The sequence below is a fragment of the Leuciscus leuciscus genome (assembly GCF_965113295.1).
Source record: "Leuciscus leuciscus genome assembly, chromosome: 19".
Classification (NCBI taxonomy): Eukaryota; Metazoa; Chordata; class Actinopteri; order Cypriniformes; family Leuciscidae; genus Leuciscus; species Leuciscus leuciscus.
In genome coordinates, this window is record NC_138743.1 from 30,172,886 (window position 1) to 30,189,109 (window position 16,224).

The window sequence follows — 16,224 nt, forward strand, 5'->3', positions numbered from 1 at the left end:
AGGAACTAGCATCTCTTGGATAGTTAAAACGTAAATAGGTACCAGCAACAACTGGAACACACATTAGTCCTAAGTGAATAGTAGCTATAATCTAATTAAACTCACTGGTGAAATTGAAAAAGCCTACCTTCTGCATAACTTAGCCTACTGCTATGTCAAAAAATGTATTCTAGTAACATAAGTAAATAGTTAAAGGAACAAATATGAAAACAACTTGCCACAGGCATTTTGGATAGACTGATATGTCCGGTTTCTGACTCGCGCTGAGATGCGCTTTTACGCACCTGCACAAATCCACGAAGGTCTGGAAACCGAGTTTTTTAATCTTCTTCTCGCTGAGCCAGTATCCAACTCTCTTTCCTTTCACGAACGTCTGCATCTCTGGAGAGGGAGATATGTCAGTCCATAATATGCAGAGTGTATTAATAAAGAAATCGACAAGCATGGTCGTGAACTAAACGAAAAGCAAGAATAGTTGAGTGGTTAATGTAAAAAAATACAGAACGTTTCATGACGGCATGTTTGAACCTACCTGACAGAATCAGTGTGGCGAATCAATGCGCTCTGATCAGTTACGACTCTCGTAAAGTCACAGTTTTAGACTGTCCTCAGTAGTCCATCCAGATTTGCTAATGCCCTCCAGAATGCGAGTCTCTCTGTCTAAATACTTGTTCAATTTTATGACAACTTCGTCACATTATTTATATGACAGCAACACGTATCGACATTACAAACACATTATGACACATCACAGAAACCGGTGCGTTGCTATGTCCCTTGTCTAACTTCAGAAGTGAAAACCCTATATATCCAAATGGTCTGTCCATTACTTAGTTAGCAATGCTGTCGATTAGCGATGTAATGTTGATTGGCCATTTGGAGGACAGCAACGAAACTTGTTCACCCAGACACACCCTCTTTTCAGAGGCGGGCTTATCATTGTTCACGGGTAAAACTTGCATGCGGTTTTGCAAGACAACTGCTCCAGGATTCATTCATTTGTATTTGTTGTACGTACTAAAGTTCAAATCTCTCAAAATAAGAGATGAGGAAAATAAAAAAAAGGTGCCGTGAGTGGTAGAGACGTGTGCCTCCCTAAGTACTGTAACCACAGTGATTTTAACAGGGTTTTAACAGTTTTAAAAGTAATTTATTTCTATTGGTAATTGCCAATTATATAAAATATTTGTAAACAAAACTATAGTTTTGTCTTAGTCTATAATATATAATTTATAGTAAAATTGGGTAGATTACAAATTGTAGTCTGTTACTGATTACAAAAATTACATGACAAAAATTGTAGTTGTAATGTAATCTGTTACATTACACATTTAAGGTAATATAATCTGACTACTTTTTGACAGTGGTGGAAAGAGTACTGAAAATTCATACTACAAGTACAAGTAGGCCTACTGTTACATTGCTGAAATAATAGCCTACTCAATACGCTGATTTCACGCAGCCGTTATTTTGAAATCGAAAGCGAGGCTCCGGTGGGAAGAAAACCGGAAGTGTCGCCTTTAATCACAGGAGAGTCGTGAATGCGATGGCGTATTGTTGTGTTTAATGATGTTGTGTCAATTCTAAAAATGTACATACATTTCTTTCATACTTTAGACTAGGGGGAGAGCGGGGCACAACCTAACGCTTTTTGACTTTCTCAGTTTGTGTAAATCTACTTATGGTTCAGAGTATTTATTTTTTCCCACATTAATTTCCCACATGTCTAGTACAATTATGTGGTTTTGTTTTATTAATACAGTATATACTTTTTTCTTGACATACCCCGAAAGAATGGAAGTGAAATGTGACAACATGCCCCATAGGTGGGGTACATTGTAACATGTGTGGGGCACACTGTAACATAACATATGCCAGCTTAAAATGTTATCTGATCTAATAAAAAATATATACAAAACAAACTAAAATATTTTCTAAATAAAATACAATTAAAAAACTTTTTCATATAAAATAATGGCAATTTTTAATAATTAAATATCTTTTTTTTTTTTGAGTTTTGACTACGAACACATGAAAACACAGTTATACAACATAGTTCAAAACAAATAAATAATTAGTCATTTCTGAACATTGACTCTCAGTCTTTATTCACCTTTTTCTCACGTTTTCCCAATAAAATTAATAAAAGTATAGAATATAATAGCATATTTCTAATAGGGGCACATTGTAACGCAGTGTTACAACATGCCCCCGCCTGCACAACTGGGGTTTAAACCCTGCTAGTGTCTTCTGCTAGTTAGCGAAGCATTAAATAACTATCTCAACTGTTAAATAACATCTTGGAGATTAAAATAATATCAGATTTGTCTTATTTTAAATAAACACAAAAGATAGAGATGAAAAATTAACTTAAGTAAGAAATTTACTTTTGCTATGGTTTAATAAATGTCTATGGATTTCTTCCAAAAAAATTAAAATTTTGGCGGAATTTTTTTTTCTATATAGTGTTGATATGGCAACTAGTAAATACACAAAGTTTCATCATCCAAGCATGTGCGGAAGTATTTAAAACAAGCGTGTTACAACTAGCCCCGCGTTAGGTTGTGCCCCGCGCTCCCCTATATACAGTGAAATTAATTTATAAATAAAATAATTTTTTTATATATAATTCAGAATGTAAAAACAGAAGCAGGAATTAACTATATACATATCCTATATTGAATATTAACATCCAATAGTGTAAATCGCGGCAGCAGCTTCAGGTTGGTAATCCAAGGCATTGTTGTTTATCTTTACTTCCGGGGTTCTTCCCACCGGAGCCTCACTTTCGATTTAAAAATGGCGGCTGCGTGAAATCAGCGTATTACAAGTAAAAGTAGGCCTACTGGTGTCAAAAAACCTCAGAAACCGAAAATTCTCGGGCCAGCAGCATTTGTCCAAATTTCAATCTTAACCATTGTATTTCATCAGTAACGATCTGAAAACAGGGCTTTAAGTGTAAAATACCGAACTTGTCCTTTAAGTAAAAGTACAAATTACTCTTCTCAAAAACTACTCAGAGTACTAGTTACTAGTTACTTTTTAGCCACCGATTTTACCTTATTGACGCAGGGCATTAAAGGGATAGTTCACCCAAAAATGAAAATTCTGCCATCATTTACTCACCCTCAAGTTGTTTCAAACCTGTATGAATTTCTTTTTTCTGCTGAACACAAAAGAAGATATTTTGAAAAATGTCGGTAACCAAACAGTTGATGGACCCGACCCCAATGACTTCCATAGTAGGAAAAAAAAATACTATGGAAGTCATTGGGGTCCATCAACTGTTTGGTTACAAAAGAAGATATTTTGAAAAATGTCGGTAACCAAACAGTTGATGGACCCGACCCCAATGACTTCCATAGTAGGAAAAAAAAAATACTATGGAAGTCATTGGGGTCCATCAACTGTTTGGTTACAGACATTTTTGGTCATGATACTGGAATTTCAATACGACACCTTGAAAAATGTCAATATTCAGTATCATTTTCAATACCATCAGGAAAACCACCATATACTGTATACTGCCATATAGATCTTTTAATATCTACATTTTTGTCCATCCGTTTTGTCAAGGCAATCATTATTTTCAAGCTTCAAAAAGCACAAAACTCATTGTAACAGTAACAGTTCAAGTCTTCTGAAGAGACACGTCCGCTTTATACGATGAAATGATTTTAATTTAGGCTTTTGTTTACATATTTAAACATCGATCAATAACCAGTACAATAATCTAACTTCAACATTTGCTCACACTGTGTATTTATCTTTACAATAGTTTTTTTTTTTTTTTTTTTTTTTGCAATAGCTCACACTGCACAAGGAAGCTTGATTTCAAACTGAACTGAATTTACAAAAAAAGGCAAGTAAACAGTGAGTAATAAAATAAGAACAAATAAAATAAATTACCTCAATACAGTTGAGGTATTCTAAAAATGAAAACGCAGGATTTTTATATGCAGCAGTGCATGTTAATGGGTTATTATATTTCACCCAAAAATGATAATTATGTAATAAATTCCTCACTTTCATGTCGTTCCAACCCCGAAAAACCTGTTCATCTTTGAAACACAAATGAAGATATTTTGATACTAATGAAGATACTTTACTATTTTTCTGGGCCTTGAAAGTGGTTATGACGTTGCAGTATATGTAGGGTCAGATGAACAGGTTTTACGGGTTTGGAACGGGTTTGGATTTTTGGGTGAACTAACCCTTTAAGAGCCATATAATATGTTGTTTATTTAAAAATCGAACATAGTGCTGTTTGACCTGTAATGTCTGTACAAAGTAGTAATGCAGACTAGGTTATTTATATGTACAAATCATACAATTGCCCCATTCCGAAACATTTCTAACATACATTCACATTGTAAAAAAAGAAAAGAAAAAAGATCCACATTTGATTGTTAAAAGACTTCCTGGTGCATTTCACTTACAGCCAATAAGATTTCCTGTAGCATTTTCATCCAAGGTTGATCACTTTTGACAACGTTTAATTCAAGAGCATGGAGAGATTGGAGCTGGACGTCATTTGACTGCAGTGACACTTGGAGAGATTCATGAGTCCAGTTCATTCGTATATTTGAGAGCTCGTGTCCAGTTTTCTGCGATTACATGAATGTGCCCGCCCCTCGCGTTACAAATATTGCGCTCGCGACATTTGCCTTTAAAATATGCCATAGAAACCTGCGGTTATGATTAAAATGATGCGCTATAGGCCTACCTGCAATCCTGCGCTGACAGGAGGCGGGTGTGTCAAAGTCGCTGTCGGAGAGATGAGATAATGAGAACGCGCAGATGGTCTCAGAAAATGGGTAACGGAACAGATATTGAGTATTGTCAGATAGTTCAGTATCGATATTTAACAAAATATATAGATATTTTGACAACACTACTATGCAGTGGTGGACGAAGTACACATACCATGTACTTGAGTTAAAGTAAAGATACTCAAGGTAAAATATTACTCAAGTAAAAGTAGAAGTGCTGCCTTTAAACATTCACTTGAGTAAAAGTACAAAAGTATTTGCCTTCAAATGTACTTAAGTATCCAAGTACTATGATTTTTTTTATGACTATAATGTCCTATTATAATTTTTGTCACAAGACTCTTGCTTAACTCAGTCTACGTGAAGACTCCAATGTCACTCTTGGCACATCAATCTATTAATAAAATGACATTAATTAGTCTATATATATATATATATATATATATATATATATATATATATATATATATATATATATATATATATATTTGAATTGAATACATTTTTTGTTTGTTTAATTTTGGACGGAAGGGCACTGTTCCCAATACATTTACAGTATTTACTGTATATATTTTGGAAGACATATATATATATATATATATATATATTTGTATATATATATATAAAAAAAAAATTCTACGTTATGGGAGTAGCCAATTTCCCTCCAAAATTAAACACCAAAACGTAATGCAGTGTTTCTGCTACTCCCCAGAAAAAAAAATGCTATTATATGCATGTAATTTTAGTGTCAACGTAATAAGCAATGTTCATTATGCCCCAATATTTACCGATAATTGCTGCTGCTCTCTGCCCCGCTTAAAATCATTGGCAACGCGATTTGTTTGGAACTATTGAGAGCTACACGAATCACGTGACCGCGCGGAGGCGAGATCACAGCGGCTGCACACTGCACAGACCATTCGGTGAATGATATTAAAATACTGCGAGATCGATTGTACTAGTGTAGACGGCTCTGTATGCTTTTCAATCACTCTCGCGATGTCATAAACTGATCGGTCTGTGCAGCTCCGGTTCAAGTCGAACAAGCCTAGTGTGTCGCAACCTCATAGCCTACTGTCTATGGTCGCAACTCTCATATTTAACGGCTCTGGTTCACGCAGATAGCGCCAAGGCAAGTTCAAAACAAAGCACGCACGTTAGGCTAGTGATTGGTGGCTCGTTTGACCAGTTAAGTTTTTATCCACTCATAAATAAAAAGGAACGACTGATTTTGAAAATGTAGTAGAGTAAAAAGTAAGATATTTGACTTTGAAATGTAGTGGAGTTAAAGTAAAAGTCTTCCAAAATTTAATTACTTAAGTAAAGTACAGATACGCAAAAAAACTACTTAAGTACAGTAACGAATTACATTTACTTCGTTACTGTCCACCACTGCTACTATGTAGTTTGTTGTTTCTCCAAACTTTCAGTCCATTAATCACTCTGAGCTCCTTGCCTTGACCAGCTCTTCAAATTCAAAACTTGCGGCTTCGGCAACTTTTTTTCTGTCCAAATATCTGGGTTTTTTATTGGTCCGTTGATTTTACAAGTAGCGAAGTAGATTAGGCTACTTAGCTTAATATTTACAGATATAAAAAAAAAAAAAAAAAAAAAAAAAGTACAAGTAGCCTACCCGAAAAAAATTACAGTAACGTGAGTAGTTGTAATTCGTTACTTCCACCTCTGCTTTTTGATTACTTTTATGGCGCGTTTCCACCGAGCGGTACGGTACGGTACGGGTCGGTAGAGGAGAGTGGGGTGAGTTGTGCCAGTTTTTACTCAAAGTGACTTTAAAGTGAGGCCATGACAGTAATGCCTTCAACTTAAGGATGTGCATGTATTTCAGGATGTTGTGCATCCCTGAGAATAATTACTTTGGATCTGAAATAAATAGTTTCAGAAATATAGCTTTTGGGAAAAAAGTGGTCTCATGGCACAACTTGCCCCTGGTGCGGGGTAAGTTGTGCCTTTTGGGGAAATATGTTGGGGTAAATTGTGCCAGTGCTTTCTGAAGTAAAACAGAACATTTTACTGTTATGAACCGTATGCTATATGAAAGCAAGACAAATTCAATACAAAATGACTAATTTAAGGTTTATTTAGATATTGTCACCCTGGAATACCATAGCATGCATTTTTCCTACTATGGTCAATTGCATAGGGATTTTGTATTGAACACAACTCTGGATCACAGTGTCACAGAGACAAGGGGGCGGGCTCATTTTACTCAGACGACCAATCAGTCTCTCAGGATCATTGTGAAGCTATCAAGCTACGCCCTAGCAACCATTTAGAGCACCATAGCAACACAATATATGATATTTGTGAATCATTTCAGGCAAAAAAGGCTTTGGCAATAGATGCCTGTTGACAGAACACTGTCTGTCAATTATGTAACATAAGAATAAAGTTACTAGGCTAATTTCTAAACATCCTATTGTGACTTAGGCCACTTAAAAACTGAATAAAACTTATCTTTATTAACATAGTGCAAACTCAAAACTGAAATCAGTGTTAGCTAAATTAAACAAATAGCAGGTAGGCCTAAGTCAAACACTGATGAGGCATGCCCATCTCCTCACTTCTCAAGATTATCCCCTGTGAGTATGTAAGTCTCTAGGTGGTCTGGATCTGGCACAACTTACCCCATGCCCTTTGGCACAAATCACCCCAGACCCACAAGTTTGAATAATTAGCATGATCCAGCAGTTAAGAGCTAACATCATGCTTACTGTATAGACTCATTGTGTAGCCTACTAAAGCACTAAAACATGTGTGAAATGTTTTCAAACTTGTCTATAATTGTCCAGACACTACAATCAAAAAACCTTAATCATAGAAAATGTACTTTGAAAGGGAAAAAACATTTTTTTGCACTAAAATGTGCTTAACTCTCATGCCATGTATCTCTCTTCTTTGGAGGATGAGTAAAATTGATTGCTTTTCAAAATTATGTGGTCACATGACCAAATTATTCTATGGTTTTCCAGAACAAGGGGTGGAACTACTTCCCCCCTGGCACAAATCACCCCACTCTCCCCTACCCTTTTATTTGCGTTTCCACTGCCAAAAGTTGAGAATGGTACCAAAAAGCCGAACCGTACCGTACCACTTTTTGGGTACCCTTCCGTTGGGGTACCTAGCACAGTGGTACGGTACTAAAAGGTGGAGCTAGACTCACTGCAGGACGTTGATTGGTTGACAGAGAATCGTCACTTGCGCGTGCTACGACTACGAGGGGAATGACAACATAAGAAGCGCCATTTTTTAATATACAGTTTAATATAATACTACTGTTACTGTGTCACGAAATGTAATTTTAAGAGTTTTTCAGGCGAGAATGTAGTTGTTTAAAGCTCAAATCTGTGGTTTATTTATAAAGATGATTTGTTTTTCCCCGGTTGTGAGATCCATGCGATCAGCGGGCGATCGGCGCTCATGTTTCCCGGCTGGATGAGCCTTTCCTCGGCTAAGTTAACGTTAGTTCTTCTGACGTTCGCCGATGACTCCGACGGTAGTGGTTAAACATGAGATATAATTCGTCTTGTGCAGACCTAACAGGCGATCTTTGGTCTCGTGAATATATAATTCGTTCCCTGTCAATCGTTTTGGCTGAGGGCTAAGTTTAGTTTCATATTATAGGCTATTTGTATTTAACTTTACTGTTGTAATGTTAGACTAGAGCGCAGCATTTGGACATTTGACTGAATTGTTTGCTTTATTTCTTATTGTATAGCTTCTTGTACCTTTTACTTAAACTTTTATATTGGCTATTATTGATAAAACTGAAATTCTACAAAAAGAAATATGGTTTCTTGTCATTTTCTTATTACAAGATTATCACTGATGTTTATTGCAACATTTGTACAAATGCATATATTGCCTGTAATATGTGTAATTTTTATTTAAACGAAAAGAGGTAACAGTTAACGACAACGTTAGGGTTGTGTTTTAAATTTCGTTTTGTTATAAATAGAATAACGTATAACGTGCAGTGAATAATCAGGGAGCATGAACCACATTTGTGTCCCTATAATGTTTAATTTATTTAAATGAAAACGAAAAGAGGCAGAGTAGTGTTTTATAACATATTTCGTTTTATTGTTGCTTAAAATGTACATACAGAGTAACAGAGATAACCGGAGTAGCAGAGCGAGCTGAGTGACGCTTTTAAGAACGCGCTGTAGGAGTCGCACATGGCAAGTACAAACTTTGCGTACTTAATATTGAGAAAAGCCTAATGTCGGCGCTTGTCTTCTTGTGACAAACATGTCGAGGAGCAAGAAGAAGATCTGCTGTATATGTCATCCATTGTAGTTTACTATGTTCTTCTTAGCGCGAAAATGACGTCGATCGAAACACCACGCCTATCAAGTAAGGGTACTGTTGGCAGTGGAAACGCTAGCCAGATCATGGTTAACAGACCCGAACCGTACCGTAGGGGAGACCGGGGACAGTTGCAACAGGGGATGGTTGCAACATGTCCTTTTTCTCCAATCAGAAACAAGCTAGAGTGATGACACTCATACTGCACATGCACAGTTAGACCCTCCACCCACCAAGAAGACAGTAGACATATTCAACATCTGCTGATGTATTTATTGAACAAAACTTGTTTTGGAGGTATGAAAGTAAATTTTTTCATGAGATATATTTTTGTCATACTGTCCTGACATTTTGTATGAATTAATCAAAACTTACTTCGTTTGAATTATTGTTTTGTTGACTTCTAAGTGACATGGTTAGCATGTGTCAAAGTCAGTGTGTCTAGCAGGAGTATGATGTTCTGTCATGGCTGATAGGGTCGGGGACGGTTGCAACATGTTATAAATTGCGTGTTTAATAAAGGTTTGTTGCATTGCAAATTGTTAAATTCTTCCTGTCTGACACTGACATATGGAGAGATTGAATAGCATCTGTAACTCCTGCACACTGAATCTATGTAGGCCTATGTTCTACACATGAACAAACAAAACTCAATAACTGTTATTTGATAAATATGACTAAATAAATAAATAATAGGCTACAATAATATTATTGAAATAAATAATACTATAATATTATAGTAGGCCTAAAACAGTTAATATTTTCAGAATTCTTTGCTCAATGAGACAAAAAGCTTAAGTTAATTAATGAAATTTAAGGTATTTTTAACATGTTGCAACCGTCCCTGGGTTGTGTTTCAACTGTCCCCTGGGTCGGGGTCAGTTGCAACATCTGACTTCTTCCATTCAAATAAATACTGTGAACGATATGTCATATATAATCATCTTTAAATGGTATGGGTAATTAGCAGACAGATGCAAGTTTAATATATACAAATTTGGTTGATCTAGTCCAAATAGTCTCTTGAGTAATTGAGAGAAATGCAAAAAGTGTTGCAACTGTCCCCGGTCTCCCCTACTGTACCGTACCGTACTGTACCGTACCGTACTGTTCTGCTCAGTGGAAACGAGCCATAATGACTGCAACGTCATAACCACTTTCAAGGCCCGAAAGGTAGTTTAATATGTACTTACAAGTAAAATTACAGATTTAAAAATATACAAAAAAAAGTACAAGTAGCCCGAAAAAAAACTAGCCTACTTAATTACAATAACGTGAGTAGTTGTAATTCGTTACTTCCACCTCTGCTTTTTGATTACTTTTAGATTACTTTTGAGCTAACTCGTTTATCACATTGATTTGAATAGGATAATCTTGTACCATATTGATATAAAAATACAAAGAGAAAGAAAATATATATTCCATTCTTTGTTATCAACAACATGAAATGCATAGGCCTAAATATTACATCATGGTTTCCCAGATGGGGTTCATGATGGAACTGCAGTTTTGTGAGAGAGAAGTAATTACATCAATCACACAATCAAAGTAAAAAACTTACTAAAAAGATTAAAATATAGTTTATTTGTTTACCTGCATGTCATGTGACCATTAACTGACATCAGAGAACAGTGAACTTAATTAGATTAAAATGATTATTTATCATCATTATTATCCTAATTTTAGTATTGACCTGCTGTATCTTATTACCTTAAAATCTCAGAGGGTTCTTCAAGCAAATATATTAAGTCAAAGAGGTTCAGCTGACCAAAAGGTTGAGAGAATTGTGAGAATAACATGTAGATAATCATGTGATTACGAGTATTTTAAAACATAATATAATCTAAAACAAGTAGGCTACTTCATTTTTGGAATTGGAATACGTAATCCAGATTACATATAATCTGTTACTACCCAGCACTATTGACAGTATTTTCAAGCTTTGTCGACATACTTCCCACATGTTCACCATTGCTATGATTTCCTCTCAGCAGCAAACACGACCGGTCCCGCCTGACAAACGTGTAATCTACCTTTTATCGCTACTGAGAATGGTGAAAATGTATATTAGGTACAAGACCAGACCCACCACCAGCATCATGTGTTTAGGCCCAATTTTTTTTCAAAATAATTGTTATTCTACCCCCATTACCACCATAACAATTCTAAAAATCTTTGTGCAATATTTGTGGTTCCTGTAGAAGGGCAACACAGACAAAAAGTTGTTGTGAATGTTTCAAATTAAAATTAAAAACAAGATGACCTGCTGATTCAGATTATACCAGTTCTGTCAGTTAACATGAACGCAAATCAACTCAAATTGTAAGCAAAAAAATAATAAAATCATTGCATATATGACAGGAAGGCTCTAGGGGGCAGTAGAGTCCTTTGTGAGGTTTATAATAAAGTCTCCGAAGATTCACAGGAACTTCCCGGATGTTTGCCATTCCAGGAAGTGGGTCCTATGACAACAATCCTGTGACAGGGTTGTGTGTTTTGGACTGAGAAACGCATTGCCCTGAAAACCGCGCAAAATGGATTGATCGTGTGATCACAGTAAGTAACACTTAATGTATCATAATGAAATCATGTGTTTAGTCGATATGATGGGGGCGTATTGCTATAAAATGACACAACAGTAACGTTACTAGTCAACAGCTTTAGGAAATCTCCATATGGTGTGTGAGCCTTCTTCTGTTTAAAATACTTCATGTTTGTTTCTTCAGGGTTATATTTAATAATTAGATTAGTAATGTGTTACAACGTCAAAAAAGCTAATTGTTTAGGAAAATGTGATTTGCAGTACGTTTTATATTTGATAATATAATGGTGGTTTACAGTTGAAGTTGAGCTCCTTTCATTTATTTCCTGAAACCTAAGCAGTAATCAGACCATTGATCACATGGGTTCACAACTATGTAAGTGTTTGGTTTCTTGTCAGCGGTTGCACTGAATGCATTCTTTCTCTGACTTTGTTTTTCCAGAGAAGAGCATGGAGAATGATGAATTTCCGCCAGCGGATGGGGTGGATAGGTGTCGGACTGTACTTGTTGGCCAGCGTCGCTGCAGTGTATTATATATTTGAGATCAGCCAAACATACAACCGACTTGCACTGGCACACGTTGAAAAGGCTTCTGGAGCTCAGACAAAATGGTCAGGAGATGCTTCTTCCTCTTCCCCTTCTTCAACCTCATGGACAGTGACTCTGAAAACGAGACTTCTCCTTCTGCCCTTCTGGGTGTGGGCCACCATTTTCCTCATTCCCTACCTCCAGGTGTTTCTCTTTCTATACTCCTGCACAAGGGCGGACCCCAAGACTGTAGGATACTGTATTCTGCCTATCTGCCTTGCTGTTCTCTGCAACCGTCACCAAACCTTTGCCAAGGCCTCCAATCAGATCAGCAGGCTGCAGCTGATTGACACTTGAAGTGATTGTTAAAGATGTGGGATCAGATCTTGGTGCCATACAGTTGGGCGATACAAAAGTGCATTCATAAATAAGATTATACATTTTTAAGACTTGGCCCTAACTTCTTTTGTTTTAGGAATTAAATGAGGACAAGTGCTTGTGATTATTTTCTTTGAATTTTTTCTTTTCTTTTTCTGTTTGAGTCATCTGCAGTTCCACGCCAGTTTTTTTTTGTGTGTGTGTGTGTGTGTGTGTGTGTGTGTGTGTGTGTGTGTGTGTGTTTTTAGCCTTATAGGCTATCAAGGTTTCATACTCTTTCAAACTGATTGACAAATTCGGTCTGCATTTTAATCAAAGTAGATTAATAACAGGATCCAGAAGTATTTTCCATGTCGGCTCAGTCTTAAAGTACCTTTTCTAGAAGTTTCATCTTGATTTAATTGAAACTAAGAAATTAAATTAAATTTGATATATAAACTTTAAGTAGCCTAAATGGAGGCAATTAAGCCATAGTCCAAGATGTGGAGAATGTTGATGAGGATGCATGAACTACTTGAATTACACTTCTAAAGATGGGTAGATTTCCTATGAATCAAAATTAATCGAGGAGTGTAAATGTTTCCATAGGCCAATGGATTTTTATTGTCAATTTAATGCTCCAGCTGTTTGTTCTCAACTCCAGTGGACACTGTATTAGAGGAAAATAAGAAAACTACTGACAGTGGTACCACATGTTTCCCATTTGTTTATAAGTGTCCATCTTTTTACTTGTTTTGAAAATAAAATGCACTCAAGTAGAGAACAATGAAAGAGTTTGTAATAAAAAACTTTTGTATTAAAAAAACAATCTGTGATGAATACATTTTAATATTAGTATTTTGTTTAAGTATGATTTCTTGTCAGCTCTAGACATGGAAAGATAGTACATTTCCTTTTATTTCTTAATTTGTGTTTATTTGACAAATACTAATTCTGTATCATAGTGATATTCAAGTGTCCTCAGAGAAAAGACATCTGTGTGTTTCTGAAAACAAGTTCATATTCATGTCTTGTGAAATAGTGTACTCAATCTCATGTCTTATTGTTGAGGGATATCAGTATCATTTTACAGCGTGAATAATCTTATCTTGCATAAGAAAGGCAAAGGTTATGGGTGTGGTGGGTTGTCGAGTCTGACCATGGGTCTCAACATCAGATGTGCCACAGACCCAAGTGTTTCGATCTTTAAAATCACTTATTTTGTGGTTACAATGCCTTTGGTTACATGTGGATGGTTTTGATTGGTTGAAATGCTTAAAAAAAGGCAAATTGTTTTTGTCTAAAAGGGCTTGACTGTGAATTTATAATGTTTAAAGGTACCTGTTGATTACTTTCCATTGCAATCTTAATACACTGTGTTTTGAAACAACTCTGGATTCTGACAAAAATCAATAAAGAAATGTAATGTGCAGTGCATATTCTTTTGAAATTGTTACACTGACAATTTATTGCGCAATGGTTTATTATTACCCCGAGAAACTTCAGTACTGATAACCAATGTCAATTTGTAACAGTTTATAACAGGAAAAGTGTAATGATAAAACAATTTCCCCTTTGCGCTATTATGTTTTTCCTTTTATAGGAAACTGAAGTTATCAAAAATAACATCAGATATTTTTTATGGAAACAAATTAAGGCAAAATCCCAATGCTGTCTTAAACTCACGGCTGTCATAAAAGTTAAAAGGAGAGCAATTATGTACAAACAACTTTTTATGCAATAAAGGCCATAACAGAAGAATGACAGTTCTGAAGATCACGGCCGTAAGGTCTTTATCCTCTTGTTTGGAGGTTCTGACTTTGACTTTTTTTTGGTGGTCATTCCTGTGGTAGTGGTACTATCCTCTTCGTCACTGTCCTCGTCCTCATCATCTATAACATGGGTTCAAAAAGAGAAAGAAAAGTTACAAATAATTACTGAACTTGTTTACTGGCACCTTTTTTGAGCACAGACACTTATTAAAGACATTCAGCAGATTATTGCATTCAAATTTGAAGTTGATATCTCAAAAAATACCGTTTCCATCATAACGCAATGTCCAATTTTAAAACGGGTTTCAAAGGAGAAATTTGGAATGCTGGGATACTCCACCGAAAAATGAAAATTCTGTCATCATATACTCACCCTCATGTTGTTTCAAAACTGTATGAATTTCTTTCTTCTGCTGAACAGAAAGGAAGATATTTAGAAGAATGTGAGTAACCAGACAGTTTTAGATACCATTGACTTCCATAGTAGGAAAAAATATACTATGGAAGTCAATGGTATCTAAAACTGTCTGGTTACTCACATTCTAAAATAACTTCTAAATATCTTCCTTTCTGTTCAGCAGAAGAAAGAAATTCATACAGGTTTGAAACAACATGAGAGTGAGTATATGATGACAGAATTTTCATTTTTCGGTGGAGTATCCCTTTAAGCTTTCGAGTGATACCCAGTTTATGATGATTCCAGGAATAGGGGGAAAAAAGGCAATAAATAAAAAGTGTGCAAATGTCTTGCTACCGGGACACTGACAGTTAAATATCTTAATTGTAATAAAAATAAGGAAGTAATAAAGTATTATCCTAAAGTAAGTAAATAAAAAATGGTAGCCTGTTAGGTCACTAATGAACATTTCTGATAAGCTACAGAAGAAAGGAGCTCGCTGACACCTGCAGTGCAACCATTACACAACAATACACACAGGTTTTAGCCACTTTGCAAGAGTTGTGTTTTTTATTTATATTTGTTGGTTTCCCACGAACGACCCAGTCTTCATTTTAGCATCTTACCATCCAGAACCCCTCTGCTATTGTCCGTTGAACCCTTTTCCTGCTCCACCAGAGCCGTCAAGACTACCGATATATCGGCATTTAATTTCTTGATGCCAGTTAATAGTGATTTCAAATCGCCATCTACTTGTACTGTGAACTGGTTTGTCTGTCCATCTCTGTACTTCAGCTCTCCGTTCAGCTCGCACGCTGCCATATTGAAGACGCACACTGTCACTCGGTTGCCAGATCTTACAAGAAATACACGCATCCTTGTTTGGGGAGGCGTTATTTCTGAACAATGGAGAAACGAAACGCTTAGGCCTGGTTTTACAGACAGTGCTTAGATTACGCCAGGGTTAGGCCTTACTTTAATTAGGAAATCTAAGTAGCTTTTATAAACATGCCTTAGAAAAAAAAGGAAAAAAATGTACATTACTGGTGTGCATCTTGAAACAATACAATGGCACTGACATATTTTACTATGGGTCAGTTCCAGTTGCTTTCAGTTAAAACAGCTCAAATATGCATTTTAGTCTGAGGGTTCATTTCATTAATCAACACAGAAAATATAAAAATGGAATGGGATAGAATCTAAAATAGAATAGATATAAAACAGAAGCTAGGCTAAGTTACAACTTTCTGCATAAATTAATTATATCAGCAATTTTAAAAAGCTAATATATTTCACATATACACTTGGCCATCTAAATAAAAGAAGCAAATCTCTTTCTTGTGTGTGCACATTCACGGAAACCATTTTTAAAAACTTTCAGATGGATAGGGTTAAGAAATGCCCTTTCAGGTTTTAAGACTACAGACTGAAGCACAAGTTAAACCCTAAAATGTGACTGTATTTTAGAGATAGGCCCAAGCCTCCAAAAATCACACACCCATATGTATAAGAGATTTACTATTAATAAT

The 16,224-nt window shown here is 35.8% G+C and overlaps 3 protein-coding genes across 3 annotated transcripts in view; 1 reads left to right on the forward strand and 2 right to left on the reverse strand.

Moving 5' to 3' along the window:
* itpk1a (inositol-tetrakisphosphate 1-kinase a) overlaps positions 1–897 on the reverse strand; it is a 17,280-nt gene extending 16,383 nt beyond the window's left edge. Inside the window, exons 1-2 of the mRNA XM_082146533.1 lie at positions 533–897; positions 285–381 (exon numbers count right to left, since the gene is read on the reverse strand). Coding sequence (XP_082002659.1) covers positions 285–379 — 95 coding nt within the window. The 5' untranslated portion in view covers positions 380–381; positions 533–897. The remainder of the gene's footprint in view (positions 1–284; positions 382–532) is intronic.
* Positions 898–11,501: 10,604 nt separating this feature from the next.
* tmem251 (transmembrane protein 251) lies at positions 11,502–13,963 on the forward strand. Its single transcript, XM_082146503.1, has 2 exons — positions 11,502–11,654; positions 12,083–13,963. The coding sequence occupies exon 2, from the start codon at positions 12,098–12,100 to the stop codon at positions 12,524–12,526; it is 429 nt and encodes a 142-aa protein (XP_082002629.1). The 5' UTR covers positions 11,502–11,654; positions 12,083–12,097; the 3' UTR covers positions 12,527–13,963.
* LOC309481545 (uncharacterized protein) lies at positions 12,789–15,547 on the reverse strand. Its single transcript, XM_082146506.1, has 2 exons — positions 15,322–15,547; positions 12,789–14,418 (listed from the first exon to the last, which is right to left on the reverse strand). The coding sequence occupies exons 1-2, from the start codon at positions 15,515–15,517 to the stop codon at positions 14,303–14,305; spliced, it is 312 nt and encodes a 103-aa protein (XP_082002632.1). The 5' UTR covers positions 15,518–15,547; the 3' UTR covers positions 12,789–14,302.
* Between the last annotated feature and the right edge of the window lie 677 nt (positions 15,548–16,224).

Coding starts and splice junctions, on each gene's coding strand:
- tmem251 (XM_082146503.1), top strand. CDS start 12,098: ATGATGAATTTCCGCCAGCGGATGGGGTGGATAGGTGTCGGACTGTAC.
- LOC309481545 (XM_082146506.1), bottom strand. CDS start 15,517: ATGGCAGCGTGCGAGCTGAACGGAGAGCTGAAGTACAGAGATGGACAG. Junction 14,419..15,321: donor TAGCAGAGGGGTTCTGGATG/GTAAGATGCTAA, acceptor CCCATGTTATAG/ATGATGAGGACGAGGACAGT.